At 40.6% G+C, this 19,517-nt stretch overlaps 1 protein-coding gene across 3 annotated transcripts in view; it reads right to left on the bottom strand.

Annotated features, from left to right (window-relative positions):
• Positions 1 to 19,517, bottom strand: part of jarid2b (jumonji and AT-rich interaction domain containing 2b) — a 457,810-nt gene that overhangs the window by 28,616 nt on the left and 409,677 nt on the right. For all 3 annotated transcript variants that reach the window (XM_080204352.1, XM_080204361.1, XM_080204370.1), the window contains exons 13-15: positions 14,159 to 14,264; positions 7,787 to 7,969; positions 6,914 to 7,044 (exon numbers count right to left, since the gene is read on the bottom strand). In XM_080204352.1, coding sequence (XP_080060478.1) covers positions 6,914 to 7,044; positions 7,787 to 7,969; positions 14,159 to 14,264 — 420 coding nt within the window. The remainder of the gene's footprint in view (positions 1 to 6,913; positions 7,045 to 7,786; positions 7,970 to 14,158; positions 14,265 to 19,517) is intronic.

Raw genomic sequence — 19,517 nt, 5'->3', positions numbered from 1 at the left:
TTTCCCACTTTTTCCCCATAACCCTTAATCCTCTTGCCTACCAAAAACCTATCTACCCACGTCTTAAATATATTTAGCGAAGTAGCCTCCACCACTTCAACGGGCAGAGAATTCCAGAGATTCACCCTGGGTGCCAACGATATAGGCAAAATGGGAACTAAGGATCTGCAGAGGGAGTATGAAAGGCTGGGAATGAAATTAAAAAGCAGAACCAACAAGGTGGTTATCTCTGAATTACTACCTGAACCACGTGCAGATGGGCGTAGGGTAGATAGGATTGAAGAGATGAATGGGTGGCTCAGGGATTGGTGTGGGAGGAATGGGTTTGAATTTATGGGGCATTGGCACCAGTATTGGGGCAGGTGGGACCTGTTCAGATGGGATGGTCTTGGTCTGAACCATGCTGGGACCAAAGTCCTGGCAAATCGTATAACTAGGACTGTAGATAGGGCTTTAAACTTATTTGGGGGGGGAGGGGGGGAAAGAGAGAGAGAGAGAGAGAGAGAGAGGAGGAGGAGAGAGAGAGAATGGGGTGGGGGGATAAAGTAAAAGAGAGGGTACGGGCACGGGAAAATGTTGAGGATGTCCCAATAATAAAAGGGAGTAGGGGGCATGAGAAAGGTTGGTGGCGTTCCTTCAAATAGGGTCCAGATAAAGGCTGGGATAAAGACACTTTACCTGAATGCACGAAGCATACGGAACAAAGTGAATGAGCTGGTGGCACAGATCAGCACAAATGGATATGATCTAGTGGCCATTACGGAAACGTGGTTGCAGGGTGACAGGGACTGGGAGCTGAACGTCCAGGGGTATCAAGTGTTTAGGGAGGATAGACGGGAGGAAAAAGGGGGTGGAGTAGCTCTACTGATTAAAGGATAATATCAGGGCAGTAGTAAGGGAAGATATAGGCTCCAAAGAGCAGAACGTGGAATCGTTGTGGGTGGAGATAAGGAACAGCAAGGGGAGGAAGACGCTGGTGGGTGTGGTCTATAGGCCCCCAAATAATAACTTGGCGGTGGGGCGGGCTATAAACGATCATATAACTGATGCGTGCAGGAATGGAACGGCAATAATTGTGGGCGATTTCAATCTACATATTGATTGGTTGACCCATGTCGGACGCGGTGGGCTTGAGGAAGAGTTCTTGGAATGCTGCCGGGATAGTTTCCTTGAACAGTGTGTGACAGAACCAACGAGGGAGCGAGCTATCTTAGATCTGGTGTTATGTAACAAGGCAGGTAGAATTAGGGATCTTGTTGTGAGGGATCCTCTTGGGACAAGCGATCACTGTACGGTTGAGTTTTTGATGCAGATGGAAGATGAGAAAGTAGGGTTCCGGACCTGTGTCCTCTGTTTGAACAGAGGGGAGTACGATAGGATGAGAGAGGAATTGGCAAGTGTAGATTGGGGGCGCAGATTGGTCAGTAGGACTGCTGAGGAACAGTGGAGGATCTTTAAGGAGATCTTTTTCAGTGCTCAGCAGAAATATATTCCAATGGTAAAGAAGGAACGTAGGAGAAGGGCTAATCAGCCGTGGTTATCGAAGGAAATAAAAGAGAGTATTAAATTAAAAGCTGATGCGTTTAGAGTGGCTAAAAGTAGTGGGCGAGTAGAAGATTGGGAGAGGTTTAAAAATCAACAAAAAAATGACTAAGAAGTTGATAAAGGAAGGATAGACTATGAAGCTAAACTAGCACTAAATATAAAAAAGGACAGTAAGAGTTATTACAAATATATAAAGAGGAGGAAGCTGGCTAGAGTGAATGTTGGACCCTTAGAGAATGAGAGGGGGGATTTAGTGGTGGGAGATGAGGAAATGGCTGAGGCCTTAAATAAGTTTTTTGCCTCGATCTTCACGGAGGACGACGCGAATAGTTTGCCAGATATTAAAGATAGAAGGATAGTAGGAGTTGAGGGCCTGAATGCGATTACTGTCACTAGAGGGATAGTGCTTGATCAACTAGCAGGACTGATGGTGGACAAGTCCCCAGGACCGGATGGAATGCATCCCAGGGTTCTAAAGGAAATGGCAGAGGTGATAGTAGACGCCTTAGTGATTATTTACCAAACTTTGCTGGATTCCAGAGAAGTGCCGGAAGATTGGAAAACGGCTAATGTTACACCGCTGTCTAAAAAAGGTAGCAGGCAAAACACAGGGAATTATAGGCCGGTTAGTTTAACGTCTGTTGTTGGAAAAATGCTGGAATCCATCATCAAAGAAATAGTGAGGCACCTAGAGAAGAACTGTTTGATAGAGCAGACGCAGCATGGATTCGTTAAGGGGAAGTCGTGTTTGACAAATTTATTGGAATTCTATGAGGATGTGACTAGTGAGGTAGACAGAGGGGAACCAGTGGATGTAGTGTTTCTCGATTTTCAGAAGGCGTTTGATAAGGTGCCGCACAGAAGGTTGCTTCAGAAGGTTAGGGGGCATGGAATTGGGGGTAAGGTGTTAGCGTGGATAGAGGATTGGTTGTCTAATAGGAGGCAGAGAGTTGGTATCAATGGGTGCTATTCTGATTGGCGGTTGGTAACTAGTGGAGTGCCGCAGGGATCGGTGCTGGGGCCTCAGCTATTTACCATTTATATAGATGATCTGGAGGAGGGGGCTGAGTGTAGGGTGTCGAAGTTTGCTGATGACACAAAGATGAGTGGAAAAGCAAATTGTGCAGAGGGTGTGGAAAGTCTGCAGAGGGATCCAGATAGGCTGAGCGAGTGGGCAAGGACCTGGCAGATGGAGTACAGTGGTTAGCAAGTGTGAGGTTATCCACTTTGACAGGAATAATAGTAGGAGGGATTACTATTTAAAGGGCGAAAAGCTGCAGCATGCTATAGTGCAAAGGGACCTGGGGGCCCTTGTGCATGAGTCGCAAAAACACAGTCTGCAGGTGCAGCAGGTGATCAAGGCGGCAAATGGGATGCTGGCCTTTATAGCAAGGGGGATAGAATATAAAAGCAGGGAGGTCTTGCTGCAACTGTACAGGGCACTGGTGAGGCCGCAGCTGGAGTACTGTGTGCAGTTTTGGTCGTCGCACTTGCGCAAGGATGTTTTGGCCTTGGAGGGAGTGCAGAGGAGGTTCACTAGGCTGATACAGGAGATGAGGGGGTTGGACTATGAAGAGAGACTAAATAGACTGGGGCTGTACTCGTTGGAGTTTAGAAGGATGAGGGGGGATATTATAGAGACGTACAAGATAATGAAGGGGATGGATAAGGTAGAGGTAGAGAGATTCTTCCCGCTCAGAAAGGACAGCAGGACTAGAGGGCACGGCCTCAAGATAAGGGGGGAGCAGTATAGAACGGAGTTGAGGAGGAACTTCTTCACTCAAAGGGTGGTGAATCTCTGGAATTCTCTGCCCGTTGAAGTGGTGGAGGCTACCTCGCTAAATATATTTAAGTCACGGGTAGATAGGTTTTTGGTAGGCAAGGGGATTAAGGGTTATGGGGAGAAAGCGGGAAAGTGGAACTGAGCCACTTCAGATCAGCCATGATCTTACTGAATGGTGGGGTAGGCTCGAAGGGCTAGATGGCCTACTCCTGCTCCTACTTCTTGTGTTCTCATAAGATGCTGGTGAGGCCACACCTGAAGTACTGCGTATAGTTTTGGTCTTCTTACTCGAGAAAGTATGTATTGGCACTGGAGGGGGTACAGAGGAGGTTCACTAGGTTGATTCTGGAGTTACAGAATCATAGAGTTGACAGGGCTGGTTATGAGGAAAGACTGAGTAAACTGGGATTATATTCATTGGAATTTAGAAGGGGGGAATCTTATAGAACATGTAAATATATGAAGGGAATAGATAAGACAGACGCAAGTGAAACTGGAACAAGGGTGCATAGCCTCAAAATAAGGGAAAGCAGATTTAGGACTGAGTTGAAGAGGAACTTCTTCACCCAAAGGGTTGTGAATCTGTGGAATTTCCTTGCCCAGTGATGCAATTAAGGCAACCTCGGTGCACGTTTTTAAGGCAAAAGATAGATAGATCTTTTAGGGGTTATGGCAAGCAAGCAGGTAAGTGGAGTTGAGTCCACAAAAAGATCTGCCATGATCTCAATGAATGGTGGAGGAGGCTCGAGGGGCCAAATGGCCTACACCTGCTCCTAGTTCTTACGTTAAATAAAATTACCTTTCTCAACTCCAATGAGAATAGGCCTAATCTGCTCAAACCTCCCTCATTAGAAAAAGCCTTCATCCCAGGAATCAGCCTCGCGAATTTTCTCTGATCTTTTTTCAATGCAAATTTGTCCTGCCTCAGGTAAAGCAGTTTCCAATCAAATATCTTTTCAAAATTCAAGTAAATTGTATCAACTTCATTTTTTGCTATTGCTCCGGCAACTTTGGAAGCCATGATCCATCCTTCAAAACTCAATCGAACTACCACCCCTGACTTCAGTAATCAGTGTTCTCCAATTCAACAGTACCACATTTCGAAGGTGAATTTTTGGCTATAAAGCACTATTGAAATATTCCACTGACAAGAAGGTGCTATCTAAATAATTTCAGAGTTCCAACATTTGGAATATTTTGGTCTTATTTGAGCTATATAAATCATGTTCTTTCTTTCAGCAATTAGAACAACGCTAACAGGAATGAGAAAATGAAGAATCTTGCCCCTATTTGGGGAGGTTGAATGTTTCTTAAATTTTTACTCCATTTTTAAATATCAAGTTCTCATACTTGTGCATAGAAAGTCACCACAGTTTCACCCTATTTTCTCATTCATTTTTAAGGATTTTACAGTAGAGAATTCAGGGGAAAGCACTGCTGAACTCTAATGAAGGTTAATGGGAAAAAACACAAGTTAAAGTTCATTTGTCACAAGTAAGGCTTACATTAATACTGCAAAGAAGGTACTGTAAAATTCCCCATCGTTAATTTGATGAACGGCACTGAACATAAAAAAACCCTTAAAGTGGAAGAAAAACCAAAGCGTACAGCATGAATATTTGCAGAGAAGGTCACATCTGAATGTTAAGCAACAAATGGTTGGTAATTTAAAACTTAAATAATTTTGAATAGAAAGAAAAGAGACACGTTTTTGAAGCTGTTTGCCTTGCACTCATTAAGACAGTCACAAGAGTGCCAAATTTTAAAGAAAGCAACAATTTATACCACATGAGAAAAGGGCACTGACTGTACAGTAAGTTGACTGATTAGTCAGGGTGTTTCTATGGAGAACGCACAAGGAAAAATTTGCCCCCCACCCCAATCCACGCTTTAAGTTAATTCTAAAAAGGCACAATGTCCATACATGTTCTACATGTTCCTTTTGTTTGCAGAGGACAGTTCCCTGCATGCGAATATACGTAGCTTCCAGAAAACGTTAAGAGAGTAACATTGCAAGCCTGACTGGTAATCATACATTAGTTGTTAATGTAATTTTTAATACTTGTTCAGTAAACAGATGCAGAGTTTAATTTAGACAAATGTGAGGTGATGCATTTTGGTAGATTGAACCAGGGAGGACTTACTCAGTTAATGGTAGGGCATTGGAAAGAGTTACAGGACAAAGAGATCTAGGGATACATGTTCCTAGCTCCTTGAAAGTGGAGTCACAGGTGATCAGCTAGATAGTCAAAATCTTTTCCCAAAGGTAGGGGAGTCTAAAACTAGAGGGCATAGGTTTAAGATGAGAGGGGAGAGATACAAAAGTATCCAGAGGGGCAATTTTTTTCCACACAGAGGGTGGCGAATGTCTGGAACAAGCTGCCAGAGATAGTAAGTAGTAGAGATGGGTACAGTTTTGTCTTTTAAAATGCATTTAGATAGTTCCATGGGTACGATGGATATAGAGGGATATGGGCCAAATGCAGGCAATTGGGATTAGCTTAGGGGTTTAAAAAAAGGGCAGCATGGACAAGCTGGACCAAAAGGCCTGTTTCCATACTGTAAACCTGTATGACTCTATGGCATGGTGGCACGGTGGTTAGCACTGCTGCCTCTCAGTGACAGGGGTCTGGGTTCAATTCCTAGCTTGGATCACTGTGTGGAGTCTGCACATTCTCTCCCCTCTCATCTTAAACCTATGCCCTCTAGATTTAGATTCCCCTACCTTTGGGAAAAGATTTTGACTAACTAGCTGATCTGTCTGTGTGCGTTTCCTCTGGGTGTGCTGGTTTCCTCCCACAGTCTGAACGATGTGCTGGTTAGGTGCATTGGCCATGCTAAATTATCCCTCAGCGTACCTGAACAGGTGCAGGAGTGTGGCAACTGGGGGAATTTCACAATAATTTCATTGCAGTGTTAATGTAAGCCTACTTCTGACTAATAAATAAATGCTTATCAGTCAAGGAGTCACATCTAACGTTAGTGATTACCTTCTGAGTTTTGCAATCACAAGCTGGTTGAGTATGGTCAGTATTCTGTCTATTATGAACAGCCGAAGGGACTGGTTGTTTGATAAAATCTGCCAGTCATTGGGAAGTACAGCCTAGGTATTTGGCATTGCACAGGTACTGAAATTCATTGAATTAGACAAAAATTACCCAACTCATTCAAATAGCCTTTTCTGTACTCTTGTCTTAAGACCAACAGTTTGCCATTTTTTTAGAAAAAGTGAATAAAAGAACTGTTACAATTATATGGTCTAGAGCACTTCATAAAGATATGCAATAACAAACTATCCACAACTTTCCTCAATTCATATTTTATTTTCTGAACAATGTGGCATCATTAATGAAACCAATTTGTATTATAAATCATTCACCTCAATAAATTAACTTGTACTTTTTGCACAAGGGATAAAACTAAAGTGTAATTAGTGTAACATAAACATAATTTTATTGTTATGTGCTCTATATAACAAACTCACTTGCAAATGGAAAACCCCAGTGACATTCAGTGTTCTTGATCAGTGAAAGCAAGTTTGCTTTCTCACCTTAAAAAGGTTTCAACTAAATGCACAAAATGTACCTGAGTTCTTTCAAAAGTGAAGAGATGTGGCTTAGTGTTGACCCACTTTCCCGTTTTGATTCTGCTGTTGCAATAAGATAAAGTAGTTTTTCCATTGAAAACGCATTCGCAATGTATCGCCGTTTCAAGTCCTGTGCAGGTATGACAAAAAAACTCCCTTTAAATGCAACAAAAAAAACACAGCACACCAAAGATAATGATAGCACATTTTCTGCAGTAAATGGTGTCATTCAAAAAACTTAACTCTGATGGAGATGAAAATAGAAACATGCTTGGACTTCAACAATTTAACATGATCACTTGCTTTACTGCAAGGATCACATACAAGTCCCAAAATAGAGCAAAAAGTAATAAGACCCAAGTAGTACAAAATTCATCTTGGTGGCAGAAAACAAAAAGAAAACTTTTAATAGTTATTCGTTGATTCAACTCAGCAATAAGTTACATTTTTCAAGTAATTTAAAAAAGTGTAATAAGATTGTCAGTTACTTTAATTATATTGGTTGCATATAGAATTAGGCTATTTTTCACCACCACCTCCCCATTCTACAGGATTAGGCTATTGGTCACTGCAGCCCACCCTCCTCACCCATCACACGATTGAGCCACTAGTGCGTGCTACATAGGATTCATTAGCCTCACGGTCACTTCCAATCGAGCTAGGTGATGTCCACCCTCCCTCACTAGGATTAGGGTATTAATCATGCCCAACACCCTTATACAATTACTGGTTTTACCTATTAGTTCTCAAAGGAAAAGGCTTTGTCCATCATTTCTTCGCACACAGCAAGTCCATCTTAGCAGCACCAATAAAAAAAACTGAAATAATCATTTTACTTAATCAAGATGTATAAATCAACTGGAGTCTGTTACCTTAGCAGCTTCATAGCCCATATTTAACCACTGGGTAGTTGCAAAATGTACAGCTTCTGAAACACTGTAGCCACAGCACACTTTGGAGACAAAGGCCCCTGGGGAACACACAATAAACTGGCCACTCTGCTGTACAGTACGACACACTTTGATCCCCTCCTTACACAGGACCTCTGGAGAAATCTGGCAAGACAAAAATTATGATGTGGAGATGTTGACGTTGGACTGGGGTAAACACAGTAAGAAGTCTCAAAATCTCAGGTTAAAGTCCAACAGGTTTATTTGGTAGCAAAAGCCACTAGCTCTCGGAGCACTGCTCGTTCGTCAGTTAAGTGGGAGTTTTGTTCACAAACGGGGCATATAAAGACTCAATTTACAAAGTAATGGTTGGAATGCAAGTCTTTACAGGTAATCAAGTCTTAAAGGTACAGACAATGTGAGTGGAGAGAGTTAAGCACAGGTGTCTTTAACCTGACGAAAGAGCAACGCTCTGAAAGCTAGTAGCTTTTGCTACCAACTAAACCAGTTGGATTTTAACCTGTCGTGCGACTTCTTACTAAGACAAAAATTAACCAGTTAAGGACAGTAGTACAGTTAAATAGAGGCATGTTATCCTATAGTCATCTCTGTCTTTTACTATAGAAAAATACTAGTGTTAACTGAGAAATAAGTGAAATAACTCAATCCAGTTTACAAGTATGCCAGTTTTCCACAATCCATTTAAATTTCATGCACCAGCTAACAGAGGTTCAACACATAATGCACATGTACTCTTGCAAGGCCTGAAATATGTAGAAACATGCATAATTTTGATGTTTCAGGGTTAAAACGGATTTGGTGTTGCACTCTGATCTCTAGTACTTTTTTTTTAAGCAAAATGCATTATAAAGTAGCCTATTTAGTGTAAAATCACTCATTTCACTATTTGAGTAGTAAAAACCACCTTAAGTGGGGTCTCCACGCAGTTGAAGTGCTTCCAAGGTATCATGGTTCATGACTGAAGTTCAGAACAGAGCTAATTCTCTGCTGCAGATTCAAGTAATCCCAAGTCTGAATCAATCATGCCCAACGTGCATCAGACCTAGCTCACCAACAGAATGCGGAGAGACGAGTCATTCAGCAAATTTTTCAAGAAAGTATTCTGAAACGCAGAGTTTCAGAATTAAGTGTTCATTAAGCACAAGTTTTTTTAAAATCATTTCTAGCAGTTAACAACATGCAAGTACTCAAAAAGGTTAATCGGCATGGTTTAATTTTTGTGTTGTGTTGGTGGCAAAACACTTGATCTGGCTTGTAAGTAGTTGAAAACAGATTTAAAATAGGGTAATATTGTAATATATCAGAATGTGGATGTACATTTGCTTCAGCTCTTTCATTGGGAGTTGGATGTAACACAGGAAGCAATTACTACACCTAAGAAAACGTGAAATAGCTATACAAGTAGAGTTTGTTTGTTCAATATGGAGTGTACAAACATTATAAGGATTACACATGCCAACACACACCACCTTGCCTAAGCCCAGAGAACAGATGCAGGCTCACAAAGCATAGGAACTGCTAGATATGAAGGAGGATGCTGCTGAGGTTTCGCCAGCTAAAACCATGTAGTTTATCACCAAAGAGCACTGGTAAACTAATCAGTTTACATACTAGGATTTTGTCTAGCTGAACGTCAAACAAATCAAACAGAAAATTTTAATAGGGATCATGGTCAGAAAAAAACTGATTTGCATTTATATAGCAGCATTCATGTCCTCAATGTTCAAAACACTTTGCTATCATCAACTGCTTTTAGAATATAGTTGGCGAGGAACTGGGTGAAGCCCTCTGCTCTTCCTTCAATATTGTTAAGAATATTCTTCATCTCAACTGAATGTGCAGGCAGGTCTTGGTTTAAATGCCTCATTAAAAGATAATAGTTCTAACAGTGCAGGTAGTCCATACAGGGCAGTACTCCCTCAGTACTGCAATAAACTTTCAATCTAGAATAATGAGTTGCAGAAAGGTAAAAGTTCATAAAATTGTATGGATTCAAAGAACAGGAAAACCATTGTTTCATTATCGTTATAGTCAGTCATACCTTACTCCTCACATATTTGGGCACTCAAACAGCCTACGGATTTAGCTGCCACTGGAAGGGTGCAAGGTGGATGCACCAAGACTACCTATGTGAGGTTTAGGGTTGTGCAGTTGATAGAGCATATTTACTAGTATTCAATGTTTATTCAACATTCAAATACATACAGGAGTAAATCAACAGATCTCTCAGACATCTGAAGAGCTTCATGATTTAGCAGAATTTATAATAACAATGGAACAGCAGTCAGTGGCACAGCACTTAGAAATGTAACTTTACCTTTTTTGCACTGGAGCTTTAGTCCTAGTTTAGTCTTCCTGTCCTAGCTGAAGGATGCAACAAAGGGAGCCACAAGGGCTAGTAATAAGGTGCAGAAGCACCAAGGCCATGGTTCCTTGAGGAATACCCCATAAGATCCAGCAGGCTTGCAGTGCGACGGTCTGGTTCTTAAAGTTATGAAGCATTTATAACTATTTTCAACATTTCAAGGCCTTTTAATTGTTTTCCTGAGTTTATATAATCTTTAATTTAAGTAAACATGGAAAAGTCTCAACACAAAATGAAAAAGTGCATCGAATGAAATAAGTGACAAAATGCATTCTGGCTCTGAATGCATTGATTATATTTCATAACAGGAGGAATTATCAGTAAACAAGGACTGCTTACAAGTGGGGTACTGGGTGGGTGAGCATATGGTTAGGGTGCGGATAGGGGGAGGGAGAGAGCCAGGTGTTAATTGTTCAGCAAGTTTACTTCTAAATATATTAAGTCCTTCCCAATTCAGCTTCTACTGTTGATTACTTTCAATCCAGGTCCTATGCCTGTGATTAAAAGCTCAAGTATCCTTAAGTAAATTTCTGGGCAAGTTTAAGGCCTCTAACCCGACTCTGCCACAGCCAGGTTAACATCAGAGACATTCACGGAGAGCCTGGGCAGCATACACTTGGCAGGTAACGCACATGTGCACAGGTCAGGAATTCTTCTGGGTCCCACTGCACATCAGTAGTGAATCTCTCTAAGTTTGTGTCTGATTCAATCTGAAGATCTGGGCTAGTAATTATATCCCCATAAATAAAACACCAAGTTTCTGGTATCGATGAAAAAATTGTTTTCATTTTACTTTGAAGACTTGAAAAGACAAGGTTCAATATGCTAATAAATACGTTCTTCATAAACTGATGAAATCTCCTTTCTCTAAATCTACTGTCTGACTATCATGACTGGGATGGGTGCATACAAGCTGGCTAATTGTAAAAACCTCCTGTTCTGCAAAATTGGTACCAGACCCAAATTCCAAGATGCCAAGTTTACTGAAACCAGATTATACAAGTCCATCATACACTGGACTGACAGTTCTACAGAATGCACCTCATGACTGCCAGGTTACATTGATCAAGAAAAAAATAGCTGAGTACAAAGTCCTAGTTGTTAGAATTGGCCCTGGCCCTTTTGCCTTTGTTGCATATTCCTTCTGCAAGATAGTCAAGAGCCAACCAAACCGCTTTACGCTCATGTCAGAAATTGAGAGCACATGTGGAGAGAGGAGGATCAAGAGTGTAATCCTTCCTTGATCTAAACTTCCTGCAAACAGAATCACGTTTTTACACAAGAAGCACTGACAGTTGTTGTCAATAGAAGTAATGGAAGCGGTTGTGATAACCTGTGAAGATGCTGTTTTACTGTAGGACATTAACACATCCTTAGTAACTTTTCAGCACAGTAGAAAACAGGCAATTTTGCAATTGATACCATTAAAGTAGTCATCAAGGTCAGGATATATAGGTAATGCTGCATCCATATCCTGGACCAAATCTAAATTATCATCTTTTCTGCCCTGTGAAAGTAGGACAGTGTCCAGTTTGTAAGTTGATTGCATGAACAATGGGACTCATTTTAAAAACAATTTGGAACTTAGATAAGGAGGTAATGAGATAACAGAGATTTCTATATCTCAAAAGGTAAAGGGGTCAATTGAAAAGGAAGTGAAAATATAATTAATCGTTTACTGTTTTATTTTGCATCTAAACATGCTACGTCCTACATGGGAGTGCCTGATATAAACATTGGACAACTAAATGAAAATATCCCAATCTCCAGCACTAACATACATCACCTTGATGAGTACAAAATAAAAAACAGAGCCAGCTTACATTCATATAGCACTTTTCACACCCTCAGGACATCCTAAAATGCTTCTCAGTCATGAATGGCTTTTGGAATGCTGTCATTATTGGTATGTAGGCAAATGAGACAGCCAATTAGCACATAACAAGGTCCCAGAAACAAGAGATAAAATAGCAAGTTAATCTACTTTAGTGGTCTTGATTAATGGATAAATGCTAGCCAAAATACCAAAAGAACTCCCCTGCTCTTCAAATGGTGTCATGGAACGTTTTAATCCCACACTAGCAGGTTGAAAGAATTCAGCTTAACATCGCATTTATGAGATGTTAAAGATGATGCTCTATTGAAGGTTAATCCAGACTTAAAAACATTAGCTCTGCTCTCTCGCCACAGATCCTGTCAGACCTGCTTAGATTTTACAGCGTTTTCTGTTTTTGCATCTTTAACAATGTAGCATTCTCTCAGGAGAGAGAGGCCACAGAAATGCAAGTGACTAGAATGATGATGCATTAGGGCCCTTCTTTTAATGACTCCCAGAGATATAGCTAATTTGGGTTGACTGATATCGTCAAAGTGTGTTGCAAAGTGGGATTGACCGTTACAAAGATACTAATAGCTGCCCTGTTTTCTTCCCCATATGCAAAAGCAGCAACTTAAGTGTTTCTAAAAATTGGGAAATCACAATGCGAATTTATCTTCTAAATTACAAAGAATTTTTAAAAAACTGAATGGAGTCAATTTGATGGGCCACTTGCTGTTTTCCAATTGATATTTAACTCTACAACCAGAGTGTATTGTCTGTATACAAGTAAAGCTCCAACAGCACTCAGGAAGCTCAACACCATCCAGGACAAAGTTGCCCAGGAGATCGACACTATTTTAAACATTCACTCTATCGTGACCACACACATTGGCAGCAATGTATGTCATTATACAGGAAGCAATGCAGCATCAAAGTCACCTTCCAAACTGTGACCTCCACCATCGAGATGGACAAGGACAGCAGGTGCACAAAAACACACTACCAGATGTTTCCCCACCAAGTCACATAGTATCTGACTTCGAACTATATCACTGTTCCTGTACTGCCATTGGATCAAAATCCTGAAATGCCCTAAGACAGGTCACCACTATCACCTTCTTAAACACAATCACGGATGGGCAACAAATGTTGGTCTAGCCAGCACTAGCCACATTTCATGAAAAAAAAAGTCCAATGTAGCCATGATGGATATGGCCAATGGCACATTTCGCTTATGATAGAAAAAATAGCAAATTCTTAAGCATCAATTATGGAGTTTCATTTTAAAAATTTAGAAGGAAAGGCAGTTATAGAATCCCAACAGTTCAGGAGGAGGCCATTTGGCCCATCGAGTCTGCACCAACCACAATCCCACCCAGGCCAGATTCCCATAACCCCATAACATATTTATCCTGCTAATCCCCCTGACACTAGGGTCAATTTAGCATGGCCAATCAACCTAACCTGCACATCTTTGGACTGTAGGAGGAAACACATGCAGACATGGGGGACAATGTGCAAACTCCACATAGACAGTGACCAGAGACCGGAATTGAACCCATATCCCTGGCGCTGTGAGGCAGCAGTGCTAACCACTGTAAAATTGTGCCACTGTGCTGCCCATTATAATTATAGTGTCAATATCTAAATGTGTGACTCTAGCACATTATGCCATCACAATTTCATTTCTGTCCAAGAGAATGCTTGCATCTCATTGGCATGTGGTATCACTGGCATGTGGTATCATTGACAATAATCTTTAGGTTTTTATATTGATAACTGCCCATATACTTCAACTACTCAAATGTCTGTGTGTGTCTTAGAATGGAATAACGTATGATTTTGCAGTTAATGCCTATTTTATCACCCATTGCCCTCCTTTTTCTATTTGGCTTACATCTTGAAAACAATATATGCAACCTTCCAGATGTCGCCAAATTCACTCTCCTTAGTTTTCAACAAAAAAGGGGAGGGCATAGGAAAAAAATCCTTCTTGCTGTTCCCTTCTTGCCACCCAAATAATGTGGCAAAGATTTGGGAAAAGGAAGAACCTGGATCAACGATTGCTAGCTGATACCAATACGTCTGAAACACAAGAGTTTCCATCACTAGCCATTTTATTCTCAAGTGTACACAGTTTTGTTCTTACCATTATATTACTTTCAAGCATGTCCAGCCCTGACGTGCCATTAGCTTGCAGCAGGGTATGCACCACTTCATCAAGTTTGCTTTTCTCCTCAGCAGGAATACAATACCTGGAGAAAGGAAGATAGCTGAAAATGTCACAGTCCGAAACTTGTAGGCGACAGGACATAAATGGTACCACTTCCTAATCTGGACTGTAGCTTGTGATGGTACAGGGATTACTTTTTCCAGAGTAGCTCATCAGCAGTCCCATTGCACCTATGTAACCTGTGGAAAAGTTTATAGAGGCATCCAACAAATAACAACTAGCCCAGAGTTCCCAAAAAGACGTCTCCCAATTGTATACAGGAATTGTCTCACAGCTTGACTTTTATCCTTGCTTTCCCCCCCCAACACACACACAGTCTTTTTTAACAGCCAAAGAAGCTTATATTCTTAACACAGACTTGTTAAATAGCTACTTTATATACTTATAGAATGCATCAGAAGACAGACCACCAATGACCTTTGCCCACATTTCCATGGGGTAATACTCACCATCACGATTACAATTTAAGAACATTCTCTGCGGAAGTATGGTCTCCAGGCTATGATTACAGCCTTCACTGCATTGCCAAGAGTTAAAATATATGTTTCTTTGCTTAGATTCATTCTGGAGTAACTTGCCCCTTTTATTGGACTGCAGCTGGAGTATGTTGTTAAAAATTCACTACCAGATTATCTCAGTTCGTGTGTAATTGAGCCAAGGAGGGCCTAAGTTCAACCCCTGATCTGCAGGAAGCGCACACTGGCCTTGGATCGATAAAGGGATGGGGGGAATAAGAGTCAAACAGGGCTCTCACTTCTGATTGCTAATTAATGTTGGACAAGAACACAGTTGGTTTTAGCTACAACATCAGTAGAAACAGATACTAGAGGTAATAGATGGGTTGAGAATTAATCAGCAGGACATACTGAAAAGGCTTATTATGCTTAGAATGGATAAGTCACTTGATCCAAATGGCCAGTAGTGAGTCATGGTAAATGATTCTTTTTCAGACTGGCAGGTGGTAGAAATGGTGTTTCTCAAAGCTCCATGCTGGATCACTGCTTTTTGTGGCATATATGTATAATGTGAATATTGGAATAGAGAGTAAAATGACAAAATTTGCTGATAGCACCAAACTCGACAGTTCCAAATAGTGAAAATAATATCAATCGACTACAATACAGAGAAGTGAGGGGTGATGCAGAAGGGAGAGGCAATATAGACTAACTTGCACCATTTTAAAAAGTGTGCAGAGAAGAAAGTTCACGTGTACAGATCCTTGAAAGGTGACAGGTGTAATAAAAGACTAGTTCGCAAAGTATACATAGTTATTGGGCTTCATAAATAGAATTGCTGAGTACAAAATGAGGAAATTTATGCTGACTCTTTGATTGTGGCCTAATTAATCAGAATTATACAGTGCAGTAGGAAGCCACTCAGCCTGAGTCTGCACCGACTCTCCAACAGAAAATGTTACTCAGGGCCACTGCCTCTTACTCCCCCAAACTGTATACAATATTCTGCTGCTGCTAACGGCCCACAACAGATTCCCAGTTTTGAGTTGCTGTATCTGTTTGAAATTTATCCCATTTAGCACAGTGTGGTGCCATACAACATAACAGAAGGTAACTGCAATGTGAAGATGAGACTTTATCTTCACAAGGACTGTGCAGTTGTCACTACTATCACCACTGCAACAGATAGATAGGTGAGGACAAGATCATACAGTTTTGCCCCACTTGTTGGTTCCCTCACCACCACCTCTGAAGATCCAGATAAGCAACTATGTCCTTTAGAACTTGGTCAACTCAGTCAGTAGTGGTGTTACTGAGTCACTCTTGGTGGTGGACATTGAAGTTTCCCACCCAGAGTACATTCTGTGCCCCAAGTGCTTTTCAACATGGAGGAGGACTGATTCATCAGCTATGGGGGATGGTTGGTGATAATCAACAGGAAATTTCATGGGATCCAGAGTCAAAACTGATGACTCCCAGAGCAACTCTCTCTCGCCTGGATACCACTGTGCTGCCACCTCAGGAATGGTGATTGCGGCATCTGGGACATGGTCATAATCTCAGAATCGTACCTGACAATGTCAGGAATTTATTTAACACAGTTCTCCCAATTTTAGCACGAGCTCCCAGATGTTAGTGAGAAGGACTTTGCAGGTCAACAGGTCTGAGTGTGAAGCTGTCATTTCCAGTGCTCAATTCAAGTCTGGGTGATCCATCAGATTTTAGTCCTTTTAGCAGTTTGATATAATTGAATAAATTGTTAAGCCATCTAGGAGTCAGCCACATTGCTGTGGGTCTGAAATCACATGTTGGTGTGATGATACTGTACTACTGATATATTTAAGGAGAATATTTTAGAGTTGTTTTTTCCACAGCTGGTGTTTCTGGAAAACACGCAGTTCGTATGTTGGGAAACAGGAAAATTACTACTTTTGTCATAGGGTACATACTTAAGAGATGGGGCTCTTGTTTATAAAAGTAAAGGTCTCCTGGAGTTTTTTTGATCAAAGGAATGGAAGCTGGGGTTTTTGTTTAGGTCATGTGATAATGTGGTTAATGGGGGGAACTAGGTATGCAGCAGAGAGAAAAACAACTTCTGTTCAATTTCTGGCTAGGGTTGTTTTAAAGACAGAAATCTGCAAGCTGCTCTGAAAATCAAAATCTTCAAGGCTGTTAAGAATATATAGCAATAATGCCTGGATTTACTAATTGTATTTAACATGGCATTTGAGTCTAAGACGACTTATTTATTTGGAACTGAAATAGTGATAAGTTAGAAATTAGAGTTGTTTCCTTTCATTTTGATAAACTATTGTTCAATTGTTAAAAGTTATGCTGTTTCATTTTGTTAGAGAGTTATACTAAAACTACATAATGAATAAAGCTGGTTTTGATAAAAGATTCTAATTTGTCAGTACAATTACTCCTGGAACAAAGCATCCTGTCCTCACATTTATGCCTAGATAGAAAAACTGTTAGGGCCTATGCTGGTTTTAATATACCTTGGGGTTTGGGCCCAGAGCCCTAACATTGGCCAGACCAGATAAGAATAACATGAAAGTTAGCAAACTAGATAGATTTGACAACAATTGTATTCTCGTGGCCTCCATTACAATATCTTTTAATTACAGATTTATTGATTGAATTTAAAGTTCACCAGCTGCTGTGGTGGGATTTGAATCCATGTCCCCAAAGCATTAGCCTGGGCCTCTGGGTTATCATTTCAGTGACATTACCACTACACCCCTTTCTACCTCAAATTGACCAGAATGGTTCCTGGGATGAATGGTTTTAGGTTCAAGATAGGGTTGGAGAAGCTAGAATCTCTCTCCTTTCACAGAGCAAAAGAGATTAAGGAGAGAACTGAGTGTGTGTACAGGACTATGGCAGGTTTAGAGAAGTTTGACAAAAAGCTGTCCAATTAGCTGATGGTACCAGGACTTTGGGCAGAGGGGGCACATAGATTTAAAGCCCTAGGCAAGAGACACAGGGGGTTGTAATTTCTCCTGAACTAAGGGTTTGTTAATATAAATACATATGAACTGCAAAGATGTCTCATTGTACAGAAATTACACGAGTGTGGTTGATCTGGCCTGGCTTAAATTTTTTTTCCTCAGTGCATTTGTATTGCAACGACATGACTTACCATTCATTTTAAAATATGTTTAGAAAGAACGGGAACAATTTAAGCTATTTTTTAAAAAGAAGTATTTTTATTGTATTAGCACTCCAATAGAATCAGAACAGATCCATCAACTTTCCATGGTTATCAAGAGAACCCAGACTTATTTTGACTTTTTTTGAAGTTCTGAGTTTGCACCTAGTAGCAATGTACCACCTCTCACAGAGGTGGCAGTGAAACAAAAAGGATGTCTATGTACATGCATGGAGGAACAATTAAAAAAGGCTTGTCCCACAACAAAAATTGCAACATATGTAATTGTCATGCCATTCACAGAAGCAGAATTGTTGGAATAATCAGGTATTAATTTTACAATTCAATCAGAAGCATCCAAGTCAACTGGCTTGCAAAGTGCATTGGGTGCGTGCAGGTTGCATTTCTGAAAGCTTGACAATCTTCAAAGTAGTGGTCCGTAGGACTTCATTGTTCCCATCAATAGTCTTCAAACAAGTAGAGCAGATAAGAAGTCAACATGACCAGTGCTTCCTGAACTAATTTCAGCTTGCAGGATTGTGCTCAATATTGAGATAATTTGCTTGGATTGACTCTCGGGGGTTTGCCTCTTTAAAGTTGGCTAGTATACTAGGACAGAGAGCAGTTTGCTTTCATGGAGGTTGTGCCAAACATGCAATCAATAATATTTTCATAAAAATTTGAATGTTTCCATTCAGTTTTGCAGGTTACTGAAGCTGTTCAAACTAGAAAGAGCACCATTAAGGGGCATCTCAACTTAAAGAACTTGCTTAAGAAAATAAATTACATTTCAATCTTGTTTCAAGGATTTATATATATACCTGGGTTTGCTGCTTTGCATCTCACTAGGATGGCACAAGACTCAAATCCGCAAACCTCCGCAGCATTGAGCTTTATCGGACCCTTCGATTATGGCATCAGGTCTGACCAGGAAGCCTCTGTCCACCCATATGCATCTCAAGATGCACTGAATTAAGACAAAACGGTGTCAACTCCAGTGAGCCACACAAGCAGTTTGCAAAAAAAAAGACATTTAAAAACAGTGCTAAAAAACTGAAATGGGGGAGGGGCAGGTATGGAGATGACAGGAAACCAAGTTCATGTTTTAAGCGAATAGCAAGCTGCATGTAGTTTAAACCCACCCTTTAAATGCTGAACACTCTGCCTGTCTGACACAGATTTGCTAAGTTCTGTCCATGCTGGCTAACTGGTCATTTGATTAATGCAATTTTAAAGGTAATTTAAGGATATGGACAAAAGGTTTAACTCACTTCTGTGTCAGTGAAGCAGGTCTTCAGTTCAATCTGGTGGAAGAATTAAAAAAAACTATTATCCTCAACAATAAAGTCACTTGATGACCAAACACTGACCAGTGAGGACCAGCCACAAGAAGCTTCATTTACACTGAGGCAGTGGATTCAGGTAGAATCCAGATCAACAGCTAACTGGGATGAAAGCAAGTATATATTGGGCAGGTGAATTCAACTGAGGGAAACCTAATTTTCAAAAAAAAAAGAAAGACATGCACCGTTTGGAACAACGGATTTATTTTGAATCAGTTCTCTGGCATGAAAATTCAAATCACAACTCCATATACTTCCCCAAGTTGGCACCCCACAATGCAACATTGAAATAATGCATCTGAACTAGAAATTGATCTGTGTGT

This window comes from Carcharhinus amblyrhynchos, chromosome 2 (genome assembly GCF_965287045.1).
Source record: "Carcharhinus amblyrhynchos chromosome 2, sCarAmb.v2.hapA, whole genome shotgun sequence".
In the NCBI taxonomy this organism is placed as follows: Eukaryota; Metazoa; Chordata; class Chondrichthyes; order Carcharhiniformes; family Carcharhinidae; genus Carcharhinus; species Carcharhinus amblyrhynchos.
The sequence above is the reverse complement of the archived record's forward strand: the minus strand, read 5'-3'. Positions and strand labels throughout refer to the sequence as shown.